At 31.8% G+C, this 24,519-nt stretch overlaps 1 protein-coding gene across 6 annotated transcripts in view; it reads left to right on the top strand.

Moving 5' to 3' along the window:
• NR2C1 (nuclear receptor subfamily 2 group C member 1) overlaps positions 1-20,540 on the top strand; it is a 35,504-nt gene extending 14,964 nt beyond the window's left edge. For 3 of the 6 annotated variants that reach the window (XM_031463007.2, XM_031463008.2, XM_010989957.3), the window contains exons 4-14: positions 2,276-2,354; positions 3,557-3,736; positions 4,794-4,941; positions 5,042-5,132; positions 8,117-8,301; positions 9,516-9,681; positions 11,844-11,965; positions 13,904-14,043; positions 15,638-15,775; positions 18,033-18,138; positions 20,037-20,540. In XM_031463007.2, the coding sequence (XP_031318867.1) occupies positions 2,276-2,354; positions 3,557-3,736; positions 4,794-4,941; positions 5,042-5,132; positions 8,117-8,301; positions 9,516-9,681; positions 11,844-11,965; positions 13,904-14,043; positions 15,638-15,775; positions 18,033-18,138; positions 20,037-20,211 (1,530 nt within the window). In that variant the 3' untranslated portion in view covers positions 20,212-20,540. The remainder of the gene's footprint in view (positions 1-2,275; positions 2,355-3,556; positions 3,737-4,793; positions 4,942-5,041; positions 5,133-8,116; positions 8,302-9,515; positions 9,682-11,843; positions 11,966-13,903; positions 14,044-15,637; positions 15,776-18,032; positions 18,139-20,036) is intronic. The other 3 variants (XM_031463009.2, XM_031463010.2, XM_031463011.2) reach the window with 3 other exon arrangements.
• The last annotated feature ends 3,979 nt before the right edge of the window (positions 20,541-24,519 follow it).

Here is a 24,519-nt window from a genome sequence, read left to right as displayed (position 1 = left end):
CTTGGGATTAAAAACTCCAAATTTGTAAGATGCAAAATTTTGCCTATAATCCTGATAGATTCTGTTATTCTTCCAATTACATAATTTAAATTATTAGAAACAGTTAAGGTAGAAAATTGACAGGATATATAAAGTTATTTTATCAACAAGACAGAAGTCACCCCAAAAAAGTATAACATTATCCATAATTAAAAATTTTTTATTAACAGACTTGATATTTTAGAACTGTTTTATATATACAGAAATATTGAGCATTTAGTATAGAGTTCCCTTCCCAGCGCACAATTTCTCATATTAACATTTTACATTAGTGTGATACATTTCTTATAATTAATGAGCTAGTAGTATTTATTAGCTAAAATCCATAGCTTTTCCTAATTTTTACCTAATACCCTTTTTTGCTCCATGATACCATGTTACATGTAGTTTTCATGTCTCCTTGGACTTCTCTTAGCTGTGATAGTTTCTCAGACATTCCTTGTATTTGATGATTCTGACAGTTTTGAGGTGTACTGGTCAGGTGTATTAAAAGTTGCTGTACTGTGAGACTTTGGCTGATGTTTTTTTCATGGTTTGACTGTGGTAATGGGGTTTAGGAAGGAGGATCACAGAGGTTAAGTGCTATTCTTATCGTATCAAGGGTACTTACTGTCATCATGTTTTACAACTGGTGACTTCACCTGGCTGATGTAATGTGTGTCAGATTTCTCCACTGTGAAGTTACTCTTTTTTTAAAAAATTTCTCTATTTAAAAAATAAAGATAATATTGGTACTTTGCCTACTTTATGGATTGTCTCTAAGAGCAATAAAAGAGAAACAGGTATAGGGTGGAATTCCCCTTGGCCAAGAAAATATGATTTCTGGTCTAGTGACCTAAAATGGATTGTGGACAAGTCCATTAACCAGTGTCTCTTCAGCCCTTAGGAATAATAGCAGTAAAAGATTAGCACCATTTGCAATAGATACACTATTAAAGAAAAGAGCGATACTTATCATAGATGTTTTTGAAAGACATCTAATAACAGAAATTGTTTGTTTTTTTTTTAAGTTTTCATTGAAGACTGATTTTTATGGTGATATAAGAAGAAATGATTCCACTATAACATAGTAAGGGACAGCAATTTTGACAACTGTTTAAAGTTTTTAAAATCAGAATTAGTCCTGAAGGCATTCATATCCCTAAGAGAAGAATAAGTCAAAGTAGAGAACTACTTTGTGGGTTTTTTTAAAGCAGGGGAACGTGTTTGCTAAATGCTATATTGCGTTTTTTGGATTGAATTTAATTATTCACATTTCAAAAGATTGAAAGAAAATGACAAAAAGTTTGAAGGATAAACCTAAAAGAAGAAACTAGTATTTCTTTGCCAGTATTATTTTAGCTGTAACCTAGTGATGAACTCTTAATATAATTTAAAGAGATCTAGTAATTTGCCCAAGGCCACCCTACCTAGTCCCCACTAACTTGCTATCATTAACAGACTTGAGTCCATGCTCTCAATCATTATATCTAACCCAAATCTTAAGATAACTCAATAAAAAGTTTTACCTTTGTGTATCAGTCATATTTCCATAATTGTAAGTAAATGCTTCAACAGATTTTTTTTCTTTGTGATTTCTTTTTTTTTAATTCTTTTTTTTTTTTTTTTACTATATCTTTTTTTAGGGAGGAATAGGAGGGATAAGTTAGGTATTTATTTATTTATTTTAATGGAAGTACTGGGGATTAAACCCAGAACCTTGTGCATGCTAAGCATGTACTCTACCACTGAGCTATACCCTCCCCCCAGGTTTTTTTCTTTATAACTCCTTTTCTATTTAAAAAATTTAAAGTTAGCTTTTTATGCTGTTATAGCTTATTTTAATGTCATTCCATTTAGAAATGTTGTGAGTTATGCAAGGACAAATGTCATTATAGGACTGATAACTGGTACAGTAATTTGATGTGTTCCATATGAATAATAAGTACTTAATGAGCTAGGTGCAGTAAAAAAAAATACTCATGTTTGTGTGTTTAAGACTCTTCACTAACTAAACTGTTACAGAACAAATTTAAAAGGTATTCTTTCTGTCTTTGCTTCTTAGAACATTGAATTTTTTATCTATAAGTAAATTAAGAATAGTTTAATTGATATATGCATAGGGTTCAAAGTTCCAGAATAATTTACAAGAAAGAAAGCAAAAAATAAGACTGTTCTTTTAATTTTTACATTAAAGTATTAATGAGTAACGATAAAGTATTTTGTTTTTTTTTTTGTTTTGGGGGGATTTCTTTAGCTCTTAACAGATTCTTCCTCAGAACAAGGACCAAATAAAGTTTTTGATCTTTGCGTTGTATGTGGAGACAAAGCATCAGGTAATATTAAAAATAACATCCTTTACGTGTTGTGTTGTTAAAATAACTACCACACTACCATGTTTCTTCTACTGAAAGTAAAAAGGAAAATAAAGGAACATGTCATTTTTATGGTTCATATTTGTAGCCTACGAAATTTAACTGATTTTTTCCCATAGCTTTTTATTCACGTAAGGGTTTTTTTTACTTGTGTTTAATTTGAACCTGCAGTGACATGAAATGCATATTTTGAAGAATTATGAAAGTTCACTTTTTGAAAGTAAACCAAACATAGAAATTTTTCTGAATGTGAAACCAGTTTTGTCAAAGGAATTGCTTAAAAACTAGCTGTAATCCTTGGTAACATATAATATTAGGTTGTTAACCTACCTTTTGAGCCCTTTTCTCATTCCAGGAATACAGAGTAACGAATTGAGTTGGAAAAGCTCTAGTTAACCTTATGTAATGCTCTGCATAGTTGAGCAGGCATTTCTTCAAGCCTATTTCTAGTACTCAGGGTTATGCCATTTTAGTTCTGGCCGTTGTTCCTTCATGCCAGAAATACACACCCATATTTGCTCATATATATTCACAAGTGCCAGTGGGATAGTTTTAAGGACCCAGTTTATTTTCTTTAATCTTTTTTTTTTTTACATAGCTTTATTACAGAAACCTCAACTAGAGATTTTCCCAGACTGTGTTCATTTTGTTAAGAGATGTTGTGTCAAAGAAATGGTTTGTAAAATGATAGGTTTATCAAAGTGTAATAGGTTTCTCCAGAAGTTTTAAAAACTGGAACCCACAACAAGGAAGAATTATTAGAGTTCAAATACTAACTGACATTACATCCTTTTTATGGAAGCGTAGTTTTCAGAATAAAATAACTTTATACAGTGTATGGTAGAACTGTAGTTTGTAAGTGATTTCAAAAGTGAAAATGGTTTGTATGTTAAATCATGGGATTATGGGTGTTTTCTGTTCTCTTTCCCAAATCTTCCATGCCATTGTTAAGATTACTTAACAAAATTTAACTCATTTAATATATTTTATCAGAGAATAAGGTTGTTTCATTCTCTGGTAACTCCAAAAAGAATTTTTTATGTCATAAACTCAGAAATCTCAGTTTTGTCTCATATATTGTTATTTAAAGGGAAGATACAGGTTTATTTCATTTCAGTTCTAAAATATATGACTTTTGTTTTTCTTAAATGTTTTGCCTCTAGGGCGTCATTATGGAGCAGTAACTTGTGAAGGCTGCAAAGGATTTTTTAAAAGAAGTATCCGAAAAAATTTAGTTTATTCCTGTCGAGGATCAAAGGACTGTATTATTAACAAACACCATCGAAATCGCTGTCAATACTGCAGGTTACAAAGATGTATTGCGTTTGGAATGAAACAAGACTGTATGTATTAGCTTTAAAGGAGAAAATACTTTTAAGGATTCAGGCAAACTCTTAGAACTGTGTTAAATTAAATTAACACAATTAACACGTTAAAATACGTCAAATATATATGCTTTTTAATTTAAAGTTTTCCACTAAAAATATAGAAATATGTGCATATATATATTTTTTATTCATTCAGCAAATCTTTATTAAATGCCCATATGCCAGGCATGTATTTTTGGTTTGAACATGGTTAAAAAAAAAAAAAAAAGCACAACTAACTAGATACCAGTTTAGTTTTTGATTAAACTACTAAATGATTGATAAGGTAATGACAATAGCTAATTCTGATTGAGCTCTCATTTTGCTTTACTCTGCATATAGCATATGAATTAGCTTATTCTCACAGCATAATTCTCAGTAGGTACTACTGTTATCCATTTACATTTGAGTGAACAGAGGAGATTTAGTAACTTGCCCAAGTTCACACAACTAATAAGTGGCAGAACTTGGATTTGAATCTTGACAGTTTTGTTTTGTCTCAGAAAATATACATTTAACGACAGTGTACTATCTCCTAAGTATCATGAAATAAAATTGCTGTAAGTTAGATGTATTAACCTATATTTTATAAATGAAGACTAAGCAAGTGAATTACTTCTCAAAAATCTCCCTGCCCTTAACTGAAAAAAGATCTAAGTTGGGTCTTTTGTGGTTCTCTATTGTTTTCAGTTGGTTAAATATTATTTCATTTTTAAAATACTCTTAGATAGATAAGGGACTCCTAACTTCAGTTTTTCCTTCTTGACAGTGAACTTTTGAAAAATAGTTCTACTATTTTCTGTCATAGCTGGGGCAGGGAGGGAAAAGAGAACAAGAGATGCAAATTGGCTAGGTTTACTATTCTGAAGGAACTTTGTTGAATTTGCAAATAATTTCTAAAGATTGATAGTTATCTTTAGAGTTCAGTTATTGGTAACCATGTCTTCCATTAACAGCATTGCTGACCGAAAGCTTACATTTATAATTGCTATAAATTCTGCATTGTGACATAAGTTTATATGCATTTTTGTAGCTGTTCAGTGTGAAAGAAAACCCATAGAAGTATCAAGAGAAAAATCTTCCAACTGTGCTGCTTCAACAGAAAAAATCTACATTCGAAAAGACCTTCGAAGTCCATTAGCTGCAACTCCAACTTTTGTAACAGACAGTGAAACTGCAAGGTATAGTAAAAACAATAAAAATACACATATTTTAAGTCACTGGTCATTTATTTTTCTTCCCTGTGAAACTAAGGCTAAAATTTGTATTTATTTGTTGCAGGTCAGCAGGACTGTTAGATTCAGGAATGTTTGTGAATATTCATCAGTCTGGAATAAAAACTGAGTCAGCTGTGCTGATGACACCAGATAAGGTGTGTTTAGTACAATTAATTTAAAGCTTAAAATTTTTTAAGCTTCTAAAATTTTTTCCTTTTCTCACCCATCAGTTTGGCTAATTGATTTAAATATTCCCTGTTACAAGTTGCTTTTTTTTTTTTTAACATAAATTATCAACTATTTGGTAGTGTTACATGACAACTGTAAACTGAAAGAATTTAGTAATGAGTTTGATATCCCTTATTCAAGGGAAAACAATCCATGGATTAGCAGAATACAGTGCTCACAAGCAGTGGAACGAACATTCTTCCCAAGGAATTTCAGCAAGAATGAGTTTTGTAGAGCATTAGAAGCAGCAGTAGGAAATAGGGCTTAAATGGCAAGGAGATCTAGGGTTTTCCTGTAAGGCTATTGGGTACTGTTTTCTAGGGTAAAATGAGCTCGTTAAAGCTGAACTGGAGGATTGTGATTGGTGTTAGATTTCCTGACAGGTGTTTCCTTCAAGTGCACACTGACGTAGGTTTAGATTTGTGAAGTGGACCAGGTCACTGGAACACCCTCCATTTTGCGAGTCCCGATATACAAAATAACTTTATCAGAAGTGTTCATTATTCCACTAGAACAATTACAGCTTCAACGTGAAAGTCACATTTAAAAGTCTCTCAGGTTTCTTTCATCTTGAAGTAAAAGTCCTCAGAAATAGAAATTTACAATAAGTGTAAAATTCTTTATATTACTTTTATGTTTTCCTACAGATTTTATAGTGCTAAAATACTTAAAATATTTCAAGTGAAATTCCTAGCACACCTCTCTCAAAACATTAACTTGAGTCGAGTAAGAATAGGATTACAAGAGCTCTCAAATTATGTATCTTAGTCATTTGGCTTCTCTTAGAGGTTGGAGCAGCTCTTTGAGCAAGAGATCTGAAGTAAAATATGCTTAGATCGAGCATATAGAGTTTCTGTAGTGTTCAGAAACCCCTTTTGAGAATCAAAAACAAACATTTCTCCTGAAAACTCATACCTCGAAAGAAATTTCATGGAGCCTATGACTGGTGTTTCTCCAGCCTATGTGACCTGATTTTATATACCTTATAAGATGATTCATTCCACATATGGCCAGATTTGTTATATATTTGTTGTCTGATACTTTAACGCACTTTTGTGCTCTAGAATCAGATTTCATCTGCCACTTACTAGCTGCATAACTGTGGGCAAGTTATTTGACCTCTCAGTGGTCAGATACGGTTTCCTTCCGCATCTGTAAAATAGGGATAAGAGTGTCTACCTTATAGGTTGGGCTGTAGCATGTTGTTAATCGAGGAGATTTGGTATTATCTTACCATATATTTTGAAATTACATAAAAGATTTTGCTTAGCCTTAGCTACATGATCCATGCTTAGAATGGTAGTTGCAATTTCATTGACATATTAACTCTTTTAGGAAAGGAAGAGAACTGTTTTGTTGAGAAATTACTGTTTACCCAGACACTGTACTTTTCTATATGTCTTTATATTAAATTGTATTAACAATATTGTGTGGTTAGTTTCTGACAAGTGGTCTCAAAACTGTCAGGTCACAAGATGAGGTCTTTCCACATTAAACATCTAGTTAGATAGACATGGTATGAAATAGAAAAGAGTATATAAGTGTTTAAGTTTTAGTTGAAAATTGACACCTGAAAATGTTAACTCCTTTTACTCATATGTAAGAAGGCTGAAACAGTGGTTAAGAGCACAGGCTTTCCCATCAGACCAACCTGATTTCCCATCCTGCCTGCATTATTTACTGCTAGAGTGACGATGGGTAATTTTTCTTGTCAGTAATAAAGAGATGATGATTCCTATTTCACAGGGTTGTTGTGAGGATTAAGTAAAATTCATATATAAGTAGTAATCATGTAAGAACTCAGTAACCGGTGAATTACTCAGTAAATGATTCTGGGACCATTCAATAATTTGGAGAGAGCACGGAAATTATTTGCTTATTCACCAAAGTCAGTTTCACATAAACTAAATAATTGATGTAAGAATTAAAACTCAAGAAAACATATGTATCCTCTTAGGATTAAGAACACTAAAAACAAAAACCATAAATGAATAATGAAAAATTAAAATACCATTAAGGGATCCTGTCGTTAGACCATAGGAGGCAACTGAAGAGCCTTTCATTAGGTTAGGATGGCATAATCTGAACATTTAAAAAAGAATGACTAATGGATTGAAACATCAAATATGTAAAAGTCTATGAATTTAAAAGGATATTCAGAATTTGTCTGAATGCTGGGGCATTGACTGCTCTAAAAACTGATAAATAAGAGGAGAAAACTCAAGCACTTACCTGCCTTTCCTTGTAGAAATTATATTTCTGAGTTGTCAGAGAGTTAAGGAGAGAAAGTTCTTTTTCATAAAAGAACTATAACTAATTCATGCATAAAGAATATACACATCATTAACAAAAATAAAAGCTGAAAGCAAATGGGAAAATATGCAATGTATAACAAAAGCCCAGTATCTTAGATATGTAAAGAAATTTTCCAGCTGCACAGTGCCTGATGTTAGTGCATTTAACACAGTGGCTGGTTAAAGTTGGCATCTAGAAGTCTGTTCAATAATATACATTTTCATTAATAAAATATTAATTTTATTATATCCTGTACAACTTTACAGTTTGTATAGTAGTTTGTGTAATAAAGCTAAAAAGAACTTGAAAGATCATCTAATTTAATATCCTTTAACAGAGGAAGCAACTGTTATGTGGATAGATTAGCCATTAAGTGCAGTTTTTAGTTTAAAGTAATTTTTGTATAAACATTTTCTAGGAAATGTACCTCATGTTTTTAAACTTGAATTTTCCTTGAGGTTCTAAAAGCTCAGAGCTCTTTGATTTTACTTTTAAGATTTATCTTAATTAGAGTACTTTTCTTTTGACATTTCATAATCTAGATTTGGTTATTTCAAATTTAAAAGTTTACTGATAACCAATTTGCAGAATTTTAATCTTTTTTTTTTTTTTTAAGGCTGAATCATGTCAGGGAGATTTAAGCACATTGGCCAGTGTGGTTACATCATTAGCAAACCTTGGAAAAACTAAAGATCTTTCTCAAAATATTAATGAAATGTCTATGATTGAAAGCTTAAGCAATGGTGATTCCTCTTTGTGTGAATTTCATCAAGAAATGCAGACTAATGGTGATGTTTCAAGGTAAGGTCTGACATCATAAGTGTCATTTTGCTCAATTGTCCTTTGGTATTTCTTAAAATATTTTTATGTTGACTACTATTTACAGAAGTTTCAGAAAATAAATATTTCTATTACACTTAGAAAATTTAAGGCATAAAAATGTTTTCACTGAAAAAGTCCATTCAGTATAAAGTGTTGTCCAGCAGATTACATTGTATATAATAAGCAATAAGAGAATATGGTAAGATTAGAAATATAGTTACCAAAATCAGGAATTTTTTTTTCTGATGAAGATGATAGTTTGGGTCAGACTTTTCAGATATTTTAGTTGCCAGGTTTTATCTTCTGTTATGTTTAGAGTTACACATTTGTCTTACTAGGCAGTCACTTTCATTTTCCCCACCGATTTCTAATGATGAAAACAGAATTTAAAAACTTAGTTGAGTCAATTGCAATTTTAAGTTTACACATCAGGAAATTAATATCAGAATTCTATTTTTCATTCTCTTGATATTAATACTTAAGTTGTAGGAACCAGATTTCTTCATGCTTTTTTTTCACACTGATTATCTTCTGAAATATTGAGGAAACTGCATTTAAGAGTCTGAATAAGTACTCTGTTGAACATGAGATTTTAAGGCACTCTAGAAGGCATCTCATTGAAAAATAATGAACTATTTTGACTAGTTATTTGTTAATATTAATTATTTACCATCCTAATCTCAGTCTTACAGTTTAGATATAGCTATGTTACTACAAGTTTTAAAATATTCTCTGAATTTTGAAATAAAATTAAAACCTAACTTTGTGTTGTGTAGAATACAGTAAAGTCCAACATAAGTTCTTGCCTTTTTTCTTTCTAAATAACTTGTGTATGTAAAGTAAGTGGGCTGATATCTTGTAATAAGTATATAAGTTATAAAACCATATTTTCATTCCAAAGTATAAGGATTTTTCTCTCCTTAATTATGTAAGTTTTTCTGAAAGACTAATTCTCTGGTAAAATACTTTAACATAATGACACAGTTTTTCATACTATACAAATGAAGTTTAATTTGTTGCTTTTAGGGAGAGAGACTCATAGACATCACTGAAATAGAGTGCTCAGTGATACACCAAAGTTCTATTTTCTAAACAGTTTTTAAGGCCTAAATCTTAATTTCAGAATTTCATAAAGAACTTTCATTTTATTTTGGAGATTGGCCGAGCTCACAGCTTCTGATGTTTCCTTATAGGGCATTTGACACTCTTGCAAAAGCATTGAATCCTGGAGAGAGCACAGCCTGTCAGAGCTCAGTAGAGGGCATGGAAGGAAACGTACACCTAATTGCTGGAGACTCGAGCATAAATTACATCGAAAAAGAGGGGCCACTTCTCAGCGATTCACATGTAGCTTTCAGGGTATTTCCATATATATAATTTCATAATTTTTATGTTGTGTTACCATTTTGATTTTAATCTTCCTTTAAAAAATCAAAGTATATTTGTTGTGCTTTTAAAGTCAGAAATATCCCTGATAGAATTGAAAACGACAGCTAAAACATACATCTAAGCTATATAAAATAATGGCTCAATAAAACATGCTGTTTATAAATAAATCATAATTATAATAGCAACTAACGTGTTTAAGGCCATAAAACTTAACTTTTAGAACATTTAGACATAATTTTTTTCATTTAGACTCTATTAGACATAGTTTTGTTGATGGTGGTGTTTTTAAGTGTTGGCATTCATGTGTTGAATGCACTTGTTTTGTTTATTGTCTCACTACTACTACTTTAGTGTAAACCACTCACTAAAACCCAGGTACTCTTGCTTTTACCAAGTCACTACAAAGAACTCCAGTAATTAGGTTTTGTCCCAGTTAGCTAGCTCCCAGCATTTTAAGAAAGTAGTAGTTACTTAATAAATTTTAACTTTTGGTGTTTAACTTTTTACCCTAACCATTTGGATAAGGTACATTTGTAATTTCTTTTTTGCTCCCCTAAATACATTAATTTATGATGGAAATAATACATGTAGAATACTAGGAACAATACATGTAGAATATTAGAAAATACCTTTCTAGCATTTGATTGTCATTCAAATAACATTTGGACCAAGCTATATAGATAGGCTGACTGTTGAGGCCCTACATTAAGACTCTGCTATTTTGACCTCTCCATTTTGACCACTCTGTCTTTGCTCTGTCAGCTCTGAGTACTTAACTGTTAGCAAATCATATACAAGTGATTGAAAGTACTTAGGAGGTTTCAGTTAGCAATATAACAGTCCTGGAATTCCTGAGGGTAATTCTCATAACTTTATAGATTATAAGTTTCCATGAAACTTATAAAAACATGCAGTTATCAAATAGATATTTGTGCTAGGTAGAAATAATGAACAGAAAATAAATGTAACACTGGACAAAACTGCATATGATACAGTTTGTTCTTGTAAAAAAAAATTTTTTAAGTCAAAGGAACTTTAATTAGAATTTGACAGAAAGTTTGTCAAAAATACCAAAAAGTTTGACACAGTCTGTTATCAGAAGCATTTTAAGTAAACTTGTTCTCTTAACGGAGAGGAACCAAATCTAGTACTGTACCAGCCAACTTTTAGTAACAAAATCCATTTACATAATTAAGTTTAATCTAATCTCAGCATGACTATGCACAGAGCTCCGTTTTTTAGGGCTCCCCTTCTACAAACTTTCTACAACTTTTTGTAGAACTTCTGTTCTTATAAAATTTGACTTGATAGAAGTGGCCCAGAGAAAATTCACAGTGACTTAATTTAAATAATAATTGCTATAATTTGATACAGACAATAAAACACAGCAGTGAAACCAGTCTTAATGTAAAATTTTACCAAAGATAATTTATATGGGAAAAAATATAAATATATTATTTGTACTTTACAAAAAGATTGTTATAGGGGCTATAAGAAAAGGCAGTGGGAATAATCAGTGCGATCCTTTAAAATTATGGTAGGAGCTGTGGATAAGGGTGGAGCAAAACAAAACTGATTTTTCCCATTGCTCTTTCTTACTCTAAGAGACATTCTCATGTTTTCTTAGTTTTATTTTCTGCCTTTGGATTTAAATAGGAAAGAAGGGTAAAAGATGTAGGAAGAGAACTCATTGCTAGGAAAAGTAGAGTACTTCTATAAAAAGTGGAAGTAGTTTACCTTTTTTTTTTTTCTGGAATCAGCTTTTCTCTGTTCCTTAACTTGCCATACTCTGAGTATCCTCAGAATCAGTGCTATGAAGTTGAAAAGGAGACAGCTCCTTCTTACTCTGATTCTTATTTACAGCCTCTTGAAATTAAGAGTTTTACTTTTCAGTAGCTTCCCAACAGTCATGGTTAGTTCTCCCATTGAGGTTTTATGGTCATGCGTTTTAAGACCTGACATCTGTAATAAAAAATTCAGTCCTCTCTTAATGGCTGAACTAACTAGCATTTTGTTCCTCTCTTGCATTTTTTGTGTACAGTGTATTTGATGTGTTTACATTTAACTTTTTTAAATGATAATTTAGATCTGTCAGACCTAAGATAATTTACCACAGTCTCTGTTCACACTAGCTCACCATGCCGTCTCCTATGCCTGAGTACCTGAACGTGCACTACATTGGGGAGTCTGCCTCCAGACTACTGTTCTTATCAATGCACTGGGCACTTTCAATTCCTTCCTTCCAGGCTCTTGGGTAAGTCCTTCAATATAAATGTGATTAAGCAAGAACTTTTATTTTGGGAGGATTTGACTAGAGGGAAAGAGATGGTATAACATGATAACTTTAAGTTTTGTGATTTATATGATAAATCACGGCAGCTAGTATTTATTGTATATTATTTTTATGTGGAAGATTATCATATTTCATAATATGACTAATTTAACGAATTATTCAATTTTATTGAGTGAAATAAATGCAATGGAACTGATAAATCATGGCCAGCATTTGTAATAGGCCAGCTTTGATTGCCTTACAGTTGGGGAGGCTATAGCGATTTCCCTCTACCACCACTGTTTCAGTGTCGTCTCAGGCTTGTTAATAAGGAGCTAAAACTTGCATACAGTGAATATGTTTGAAAATTTAAATAATTGTTTTCCAATCGTGTGGTTGCCCTCCCACCCCCAAAAATGTTTACCCCATAGTACCACTATGAAGTTTAGTCCTGCCACTAAAGAGCACATCTGTACTGTTTGAAGTAATCAGATGGTCATGGAAAATGATCTACTGTAAGAAACCCAAGATTTATCTAAAATTTGCCAGATTTAATTATATTACTTTATAGTAACTGATATGAAGAAGCAAAGAGGCCATGGACAAAGGTAAGCCCATAGTTTGAAAAGTATTATTCTAGTTATAGGAACCTACTCAACAATATGATCTCATAAACAGCTCACTTCCGTATCCTGTACATCTGTTTTCCCATTCACCAAATAGGAATAATAGCTGCCCATCCTCTTTTCTTAGAGAATGTTTTAAATATAAAAAATATAGCTGAATCATGACTTTAAAAGGCATACATAGGACCCCACTATAAATTGGTTTTATTAATCACTGTTGGATATACCACACATTAAATCATGTACTTAAATAATACAGTTACCTAGACTAAGAGCCTGATTTTAAAAAACCATTTAATTTAAAAATGATTGTCAGTCCTCTAAATAACATTTAACTTTCAGGATATCTCCAGTTTGTTTAAGAAAAAATTAAAATACAATATAAATTTACATATTAACAGTTTACGTATTTTAAAGTATTAAGTGTGGTTCCCTAAGCTTGTAACTGGCATACATATGCCTTGCAAAGTAACCTGATGATATTTTTTATATAGGCTCTCAATTATAATAGCAAAACAAGGAAAGGAAGGATATGGGGTGAAGTGATTTGAATTAGTTGTAACGTTATTGATCTTAAGTACTTCTATTAATTGAAATGAGATTTTCCTATGGAAATACTGCAAATGTGGAAGAAACCAGATTCAAACAGCTGAGACCCAGGACTCTTTTATTTGCCTAATTTCAAATGGATAATAACTGGATGATCTTAAAAACCCTGGTGTCTTGACTCCAATTCCAGTATTCTGTTTTCTCAAGCTGCTGAGATTTCTTACTCAAAAACTCAGGAAAAGACTTCTTGACCTTTCTTATCTTCGTTACTCCTAGCAAAATCCTTGTGATCTTTTATGGGATGTTTATATCGCATCTGAAACATACTTACAGAGTAAACCATTTCTCCCAGAGAAATTGGTTTGTTACCTACTTTTGGATAATTCTAATTGCCCTTATTAAAAAGATTTTTAAATACATGCTTTTGCTTTTAATTTTTTTAAACAATCTTTATTACATCTGTTTCCATGAAATGTGGGATTAATGCCCTTAGTTTGAAATATTACTTGGAACTATTCTTATAAACTGCTGATTGATTAATGAGTTAGCTAATATTTAAATTTCTAAACCTTCCTCGTCAACTGCAATCAACTATACAAAATATAGGATTGATCAAGTCCATGCCCAGTTGGTCTTTTAGAATAATTTTAGTTCAGTAATATTTTATTTTTAAATATATGAATCACTTGTAAAGTTTCATAAAATGTATTTTAATATTTGGTATTTGTTTATTTTGTTTTTATAGGCAAGAAAACAGCATATCATTGGTGAAAGCCTATTGGAATGAACTTTTTACTCTTGGTCTTGCCCAGTGCTGGCAAGTGATGAATGTAGCAACTATATTAGCAACATTTGTCAATTGTCTTCACAGTAGCCTTCAACAAGGTAAAAAACACCTTATTTATTTCCTTTTCCAGGATATGGGGTGGGGGTGTCAGTTTTATAGTATTATGATTAAAGTTAGATATTAAAAGCTGCCAACATCCTTTTTACTTTAGATAATTTTTACACTTTGATACATTTATTCATTAATCACCCAAAAATATTTTATATAGGAGTACAACAAAACTGAAAGTATATTTAAGTGCTGTTTCTGATCAGGCATCATGAATTTTTGCACTTCAGTATGCGTACCAAAGGATCCAGGGTGAGCTTATATAGAAGTGATCAAACATAAATGTGTACTTCCCACCAGTTTTGTGGACTTTCTGTTTTGTTTTTTGGTTGGGGGGGGTTAATTAGGTTTACTTACTTATTTTTAGAGGAAGTTCTGGGGATTGAACCCAATACTTTATGTATGCTAAGCATGCACACTACCACTTGAGCTATACCCTCCCCCCTTCCCACCAGTTTTTAACTGCCTTTGAATCCCAAGATAAGCTGATTTTTTAAGTCAGTTTATCAGGGTGTATTACCTCTCTTAAAGGGTACAAAGTGAAGTCACAGAACAATCCTTAGTTTTTTTGGGGTTTTTTTTCCTTTTTTTTTTTTTTTCTTGATGCTAAGGTGATTATAGCTCTCATTCATTTGAGGAGACAGGCACTAAATTATAAATGTTTAGCTTCAGAATGGCTTGTGACTAACCAAGAGGATGCCCCATCCATAAATGGGAAAAACTGCTTTTTGAGTTGAGGAATAACTTATAAATTGGGAATCACGTTTTATTTCCTTAGTATATTCCATTTCCCATTGTTTTACATTATTATGTTTTTAATGGAGGTACTGGGGATTGAATCCAATTCTTTTACATTATTTTTAAGATACCTGCTTCCTCCTCATATTTAAGGGCAGAGAATAACCTTAAAATCCCATCAATAGTAGATCTACCAGAAGGCAGTACTACATTCCCATCTTATTTATGGCCTCCTAGTCTTGATTCATTTCTCATGAATTTGTAAAGTATTTTATAGCCTACCTTCACTAAGGCTATGATTGACTAAACCAGATGTATTTTAAACATAAACACAATGAATTTTTAAAGTTACAAAATTTTTTTGACTCACCTTTTCTTTGGTCTTGGCATTGTTTTTAGGCTAAATATTTGTTTTAGTTGTAGTAATGTTGTTAACTTTTAAAAATCTAGATGATTTTGCTCATTTTTTCCAATCAACAAAACCACAAATAAAATCCTGTTACCAAAATTTGAGTCTTTTGTTCTTTCATTGATTGACTAATTTTTTAGATGATTGTCTTTACAACTTATCTTCTCAAAGGTATATTTTGAAAGGAAATACTACATTTAGGGTTTCTTTTTTTTTTTATTAGCAGCTTGTTTTGTTTTTTTCTTGAATGAACAATGTCTCAAGATCTTTAATTTGTTTCATTTATACTTGCAGATGTATTGAATTTTAAAAGTTTATAGATTGGTTATATTCAAAGCTGGAAATTAGTGAGGAAATATATTGGATACAAATAGTGATGCATTTTTTGCTGAAAACTAGAAGCTTTTCTTTGCTTGTTTCTTTGTTTTTAATTAAAGATAAAATGTCAACAGAAAGAAGAAAATTATTGATGGAACACATCTTCAAACTACAGGAGTTTTGTAACAGCATGGTTAAACTCTGCATTGATGGATATGAATATGCCTACCTGAAGGCAATAGTACTCTTTAGTCCAGGTATATAAACATTTTCTCATTTAAAATACAATGTTTGAGGATGTGGAGAAATTTGAACTCTTATACATTGCCATTGGGAATGTACATTGGTGCAAAGTGGAAATAACCCAAGTGTCCAGCAAACAAATGACTGAATAAACAAAATGTAATTTATAGGTACAATGGGGTACCATTCAGCCATAAAAAGGAATAAAATTCTGATATATGCTTCCATGGATGAACCTTGAAAACAGTATCGAAGTGAAAGAAGCCAGTCACAAAAGACCACATATTACATGATTCCATTTATCTGAAATGTCCAGAATAGGCAAATCCGTAGAGACATTAGTGGCTACCAGGGACTAAGGAGAGAGAATAATGGAGAGTGACTACTATAGTATACAGAGTTTGTTTTGGGGTGAAAAAAATGTTATAAAATTAGATTGTGATAATGGTTACACAACTCTGTGAATATACTGAAAAAAAACCCATTGAATTATACACTTTAAATAGGTGGAATTTATACATGTTAGACATTTATCTGGGTATGAAAAGGGAAGTTGAAGAAATCAGTGCAGTGATGTCATAGACCTTAAGTTCTCTTGTGCATTAACAGTTGGATGTTTTGGGGGAGGTAGAGTGCTTTCTTAGCATCCACAAGGTCCTGGATTCAATCCCCAGTACCTCCTCTAAAAAAATAAATAAGTAAACCTAATTTCCTTCCCACATACACATAAATAAATAAATAAATAAATAAATAAATAAATAAATAAATAAATAAATAAATAAATAAATAAATAAATAAAAATTTAAAAACCACTTGGATGCTTTGGTATATTTTGCTAGGCATCATTTAAAGGCCAAATGAGAGATGAGGATTGTTAATGGGTCAGATTTCTAAACATCTTTATTAAAGTTTCCAACAAACACAAAAATGGGGCTCTTATTTCCCTGCCAGTTTCTATTTTTCATGTAGTAAAATGACACTAAAGCTCAACAATCAATTTTTGAGTAAGAAAAATTGTTCTCTTAGGCTCTGTATTTTTCATGTTGGTATGTATTTTTATTATGTGCATCATCATAAAATTGAGGAAACTTGCTTCTTACCCTCAGTGATACCAATAAGATAAAGCTTTTTGTCCTATTTCTAATAATGTTTCAGATAAGTTAATAACATGTATTGCCATTTTTATCACAAGCAATTTACCACCTTCATTTTCTGTAAAATTAAAGGAACATAGATTTGACAGTAGAATTATAATGTAATTCTGTTTTGTTAAGTATTCCATCTATTCCCTATTTACTACCTTTTTAATTCTCTTTAATCAGGACAGCACTGTCCATATTTTTAAGTATTTCTTAAGTTAGGCATAATTTTTATGACATTCTTCTAATAACTCCATTTTGTGGAATTTTATGGTGACCATGGAAATGCTTACATAGGTTATTTCATGTTTGTATATGATCATAAATTTTCTGATAGAGCTGATATACATAGTTCTGTAATTTCATAAGTATCTTTTTAACCTAGCAGTTGTAAAAAGGGTTTTCTTATGAAGCAAATACAGAATATAATCTGCATGAGGAGTAGGTGAAATGGGTAAAGGGAATCAAGAGGTACAAACTTCCAGTTATAAAATAAATGAGTCATGGGTGTGTAATACAGCATGGTCACAATAGTTACTATATTGTGTTGTAAATGTGAAAGTTGCTAGAAGATGAATCTTAAAAGTTCTCATCACAAGAAAACGATTTTTGTAACTTTGGTGACAGATGGTAGCTAAACTTACTGTGGTGATCATTTTGCAATTTATACAAATGTCTAAATACAACTCATTGTGTTATATTCCTGAAACAAATATAATGTGTCAATTATATTTCAGTTTAAAAATATATTATTATTTTCATGAAAAAAATTTTACAAGAATATAATCTGAAAGTATTTCATTGGTTAAAAATGCTTTTAACTAAGCTGAGTCTTTTTTTTTTTTTTTTTTTTCTGTTAAAAGCAAAATGATCAAAATCCCTTCTATCACTTTTGGAATAGAGAAATTTATTTATTTTATTAGAACCCAGTGGTCTCATTTTTTATTAGATGTTAGCATATATATATGAGATAAAATAGTTTTAAGGGTTTAAAGTAGAGTGCCTGGTGTTTAGTAGATGGGCCATTAAATATAATATTTATGGAATCGCACCCCCTTCCATCTCCAGTCTTGGTGCATTAGGAGAGGAGTATTCAGAACTAAAAGTAACAGTATATTCTTTAATGTTTCAGATCATCCAGGTTTAGAAAACATGGAACAGATTGAGAAATTTCAGGAAAAGGCTTATGTGGAATTCCAAGATTATATAACCAAAACCTATCCAGATGACACCTACAGGTATCTAGAAGTTAAATACTATCTAATTAAATTCATTTTAAAACCTTTTTGTGAATCTGTTTCATTATTTTCCATTCCAAGGGTAATTAAATTTAGTCAGCTTTGACCTTTGAAATAGTTCATACTATTAAAAGTGGCAGTGCATCGTTGCAGGTGCTTTACATGTAATATTTTATACAAGGAGACTTCAGCACAGACACATTAAGTAACTTGCTCAAGTCACACAAAAACAGCAGAGCCTGTGAACCTAGGTAGTCTGACTCTTACAAACTCTTACTTTCTTCAGATGAAATAATGAATTTTTTTGGTAAAGGGGATGAAAATGAATGAATAAAAAACACCATTAGACTATTTCATAATTAATTTTGAAATTTGGCTTATGACATCTCTAACAAGGTATTTCTAACCAATGTCCCTTCAGAAAAAAAATCTTTTTTTAATAAGATAAACTCAATTTTTGAGTAAACATTTGGCTGTCAGAGCCAGAATACCTAGGTTTGACTTCTGAACCTACTGCTTACTAGCTGTATGACCTTGGGCAAGTTATTTAAATTCAGTTTCAGTTTCTTTACCCATAAAATGGAGATAATAATAGTACCCACATTTTACAATTAGTATAAGGATTAAATCAATTAATATATTCAAAGAGCTTAGACACTGCCTGTTACATAGTAAGGGCTATATGAATGTGTTTACTAATATTATTAATTTAACATACTTCAAACTAGTAAAAACACTTTACATATAATAATCTTTCACATACACTGAATACTAGATTTATATGCCATTTCTATCATGAAAATCAGCCTTATTTTATCTAGCCAGCTTTCCTATCCTGCTTCCTAACAAGTCTGGATACAGCTCAGCTGGTGGGAACAAAAAGGAAATGAGTAATTTGAGCAGTAGAGTACATGTACAGAAAGTTTACCTAATCCTGGGGCTGCTAGTTTCATTTATTCTCAAGTGTAAGGCCTTAGAATAGAGGAAGGATAAGTGAGCCACAAACTTTTTGGAAAGGTGGCTCTATTGGTGTTGGTTTTGTTACTTTTTTTTTAAAGTTTCAGAAGTTGTTTTACACCTCATTATACAAATAAATACAGTATTTAAATTTTTCTTTTTGACAAACAGCTGTTTGCATACTTCTTTTCCATTAGGTTCCAGGTGTTCTGACTGACCTCTGGAACTCTATCAGTTTCTTACGTTCCTGGCTATTTTAAAATAATAAATTACATTTGATAGCAGTTTTTAACTTACAGCGTACTTTTATACAAGATATTGTCCTGCCTTTGAGAACCTGACTAGCGCAGAAACTGGCAGGGAACATTTTGTTGATCGTCACAACACTGTGGAAGAGACAGGGAGTAGTGGCTTAACACACATTCACAGAGCTGGGGAGCAGTTGAATCAGGATTTGAACCTAATGGTCTTGATTGCATACTCTGTCCCTTTCCCTATAATACCTATTGCCTGTTTTACCATTTCTAGTACTTTTTTGCAAAGCAAAACCAAGGAAGCTATTATTGTTGAGCCTCATGTATCCTATAACACAAAACATTACTGCTTTCACAACCTCAAATGAGTTCCTAAGCCACTGAATTTATAGCTTGATCAGTGGTTTAGTAACTTAGTTTCATGGTCCATACGACCAAGTGGAGGTAACACAGCATAGCAGTTAAGTTGCAAGGCTTTCCTATGAAGTCTGTCACACTGCATTTATATCCAGGTGATTGCCATACACTGTAAGGCTTGAGAATACTACAGGTTTTATTTTAAGTTTTGAAAATTAGATCTTATTAAATAAGCCTACAAAGAGCATTAATGCAGAAATTACTTATATCTTTGTACTGAATCACTCTAATTTACAGCCTTGTTCCTCTTTCCCCCTTTTCTCTTTTGAGGTTGTCCAGACTACTACTCAGATTGCCAGCTTTGAGATTGATGAACGCTACCATCACCGAAGAATTGTTTTTCAAAGGTCTCATTGGCAATGTACGAATTGACAGTGTTATCCCACATATTTTAAAAATGGAACCTGCAGATTATAACTCACAAATAATTGGTCACAGCATTTGAAAGCTGAGATCTCAATGTAAACTGATTGTTCTTTCCCAGAACGCAAGAAGACACCAAATTGAACTCATTGCTTCCAGGACATCTGGAAAGTTTTACTTTAGAGAGTAACCAAAAACCAAGGTGTTTTTAACTTCCTTAAGAAGAATTTCTGAAGTGACTGGTCAGATAGCAGGAATTAGAATTTCCCTTCCTGTCTTATTTAAATGAATAAAAATTACTATGAATTTATTATTGGTTAAGATGACACCTCTAAAGCTGTCGCCTCTTGACTAAGCTTTCTCATTTTATTTTATAAAATAAATAAATAAGTCTCTTTTTTCCCCCCAGAATTGTGTTCTATTCGTATTTAACTTCATTATGAACTAGTACAAACACTTAATCATCAGAAATCCCTAAGGAGAATTTTCTTGCATTTTACTCTTCCATAAATAATGTTTGTTTTAATTACCTGTCAAAAGAAGATTATTTTATGCTCAGTGGTATATGATAACATTAGAACTATAGGAGATAATTGAATATATGTATTTTTTGTCTTTTGTAAATATTATGGAACCCTTAGCATATATCACTCTCATTGCTGGCAATGAGACATACGCCATTCATGATCCTGAGCTGATCTTCTTAATGTTGTATATTACTAGTTATAAGCACTTTTTATTTATGTATGTAGCAGAAAATTGTTTCTAAGAATAAGATAGGGTTCATGTTTTAATATTTTTGGTTTGTTGCGTTACACAAGTAGTAGAAACTGATTGAGCCTCAGATGTTTCATTATTTCAAAGTAGATATTAAAATTGTTGCTCTTTCATTCCACAAAAAGCCTCTGACCTCTCTCCCTCTTTTCTGACCTGCATTATAGCTTCCTGACCGTTCCATGGGTTTTAGCCAATTTCTTTTAAGTCATTAGAAATAAGCTAATTTGTTAAATAATGGATTTATCATAACTAATCTGTGTTTTCAAGGTAAGACAATTACTTTAAACCAACTGATAATTTTTTAAGACTGGATTTTTTTTAATATATAAAGGAATATGCACTGATGTTTTACTGTAAAGGGGAAGAGGCTGTTTTAACAATAGTATGAGTATCAGCTACCACAACAAAAGCATTTTAGACTCCTTGGGTGTCTTCCACAGTAATGTTTTCTTTAGAAAAACATGATAGTGTTAAATATTTCTTTGCCATAATTTCATGATGAATTATTTTGGTATGTCTATTTGTTGATTTAAAGAAAAAACAAAAATAGAGATTTTATTGCACTCAGTACATTTTTTATAAAGATTTTTACAATAGAAGAGAAGCAGAATTTTGGGGATGGGTATAGATTTTACTAATTGCTACTTTATAGTAAATCAAAAGTTTTGAAGTATCAATTTACAGTCTTTCCCAACTTATTAAGGGAAAACTTTTTCCCTGTTTAAAACATGATTTTTGTCAACAGGTTTATTTATAGTTACCAGCTGAGAAAACTACATTTAGTACAAAATACTCAAAGGAAAAATCAGTAGGTTTATACCTTTATAAACCCAATGAAATTAAGCTACAGATTCAGGAAAAAATTATTTAAAATAATGTACTGTTAATTAAGATATATGTTTCACGTATTTTTTCCTGATTAAATTTATAGTTATATTTTGGAAGTGTTTTTAAAACTGTATTAAAATGTGACCTGCATTACAAACTTCAGTTTCCTGCCAATATATTTGATTTCAAAGGCCTGTTTGTTCAATGTTTGGTCATCCTTTTGTTTGTTTCATTATTAAGAAATCTCTAGTAAGATTTATTAAAGTACTTACAAGAAGGGAAAACATCTCCATATCTCAGTATTTTAGAATTATTTACAATTCAGTTTGAAGAGTTCCAACTAAATATTACAGATTAATTATTCATTTATTTTCATTTTCTTCCTCTCCTAACATCTCAGTAAAGTGTAACCATACGATAACAAATGAAACAAGAAAGAAGAAACCAGGGCATAAGAGAGTACAGTAAATTTTGGGAAAACAAAATGCAGGTAAAGATTGATTTAGCAGAGCCAGAAACAAGGAAACTCTAATCTGAGTGCCTGCAAAATGTAATGCAGTGAGAAAGAAGCTAGTATGCTTTGCAATGTCTGGAAACAGTGTTCGGTACCTGGGGAAACCAGGTACTCACATTCAGAGATGGTGCTTGGGGCATAAAAAGAGATTGGTTGCAAGTCTGTTTATAGACTATCTTTCTGTACTGTTACTTAAGTCAAATGACCATTTTTTATCCTTCAACCTTTAAAAGCAGGACGCCAGAGGTTAATAATCTTGAGAAGCTAAACCAGAAGATCGTAAGATTTATAGGATACCAGGGATAACAGAAGGCTTGGATAACATGTAGGGTTGAAAATACGGATTAAGTGGAAATATGCATTCTGAATATGGACTCTCTAAGATGTTCCCAGAATGCTGGCCATTCGGTATTTCGGTATATGCTTCTCCACCAGGATTGATTTTTTTTTTTTTTTTTTTAAGAAACTAATTGGCCCCAGAGAAAAGATCTCCAGACACTCACTTTTGGTTGTGACTTAATAAGAATCCTGCTTGGGACAGAGGGTACAGAATATTGACACCCCAAATGTGCCACTTTGGCGTGCGGGTTATTTCAAATTGAAGACAATCAAGGCCCAACAGACAGAGCTGTTTACCTTCCCTTACCAGGAAGAGAGCTGTTAAAGATGACTTTTCATATCAGAAATTTATCTGCATGGCATGGCAAACATGTTTACCAAACATCTGCTCTTCTTGTCTTCCTGTGATTTGTCCTCCTTCCCTTTTAAGCCCTTGACCTCTGCCCCCTTCTCCTTATCCTTAGCTCAGGACGGCATGTAAGCCTCAGTTGCCTTACTGTCTTTAGATCTCGTGTCTTTGGGGCTCCCGTACATATGAAATTTGTCTTTCCTGTTCATCTGTCTTATGTCAACTTAAATATTAGGCCAATCAAAGAAACTAGAACGGAAGAAGGGGAAAGCTTTCTACCCCTACACTGTCAATTCGTTTGTCTTTATAGATTTGTCACTAGCAATTGAAGGAATGAAATTATTTAGGCAATGCTTATCAGTGGCTGCTAAAATCATTCATTTTTTAATGAAACAAGCAGATACCACGTGTGCTCCTTAAAGGAAGGATATCATCACCTATGAAATACACTTAAAAAAAAGAACCTAAATCTTGTCAAGCACCTAGGTTTAATTACTAATAGACAGGAACACAGGGACACAATCAACAAAATCCAGATAGTGGAAAACTACAGGAGATAACTGCCAGATTTTTGTCAAATAAATTGGAAGGACGAAAAAAAAAAAAAAAGCAAGTGGAAAATGGGGGAATACTATGGATTAAAAGAAAATCAACCAGGTACAACATATGGACCTTATTTGGACAAATTGTAAAAACAAACAAAAAAAAATTGGAGGAATTTGAATCCTCAGTGGATATTTGAAATTGAGCATTTACTAACTTTTTGAGGTGAGAGAATGGTAATATGGTTATGCTTTTAAAAGAATTCTTAGACATATTGGAATAATTCAGATAGAATTTTTTTAAACGAGAACCAAAAAAAGTCTATGAAGTCGCAGTTCAACATAAATTCCAATGTGACACGATTTTGAGCAATTGGTAGAGTTTAAGAAAAGAAAATTTGATCCTAATGTTTGGAAGTTTATCTTCTGGGGTTGAAGATTTAATAGCATAAAATTACACCTCTTCTCCAGGCCCAGTCTTACTTGGTCATTTTCAAGAAATAATATTGTATTTCAATCTTTAAAGCTCTTTAGACAATTATGAAAACTTGCAGCTATGGATTAGAATGTAAATCTTACAAACCTTGACCTTTTTAAAGAAATGGTACACTAGAGCCTGAAAGAGCGAAGGATGAGAAAAGGTGAGAGAAGTGACATATGCTAAATTTCTCATCTCAAATAGTTGGGAATCAATCTGTTCCAAATTCATGGATCAACGAATATGAATTTTAAAACATTTAAAATTATAAAGTTAGCTGCTAGAAAATTAGAAATAATAGTGCTCATTTAACATCCTTTACTATTTAAAATTTCTAATGTCATACATGAATTATTTTTCTAATACATTTTAAATATTTAAAATTTTAATTTTAAACTTGGAATTAAATCATTAAATCCTTGGGAGCAGATACTTAAAATCTTATATTTTTCTGTTTCTCCTCCTCAATCGCTTACCTACATAACGCTAATATCGAATGTACTTATTTTTGAATGTGCAATATCATTACATGCTTAATACTGAATTCCTTAATGGTATGTTGT

This window comes from Camelus dromedarius, chromosome 11 (assembly GCF_036321535.1).
Source record: "Camelus dromedarius isolate mCamDro1 chromosome 11, mCamDro1.pat, whole genome shotgun sequence".
NCBI classification, from domain to species: domain Eukaryota; kingdom Metazoa; phylum Chordata; class Mammalia; order Artiodactyla; family Camelidae; genus Camelus; species Camelus dromedarius.
Note: the sequence above shows the minus strand (reverse complement) of the source record. Positions and strands in the feature narration are given on the sequence as shown.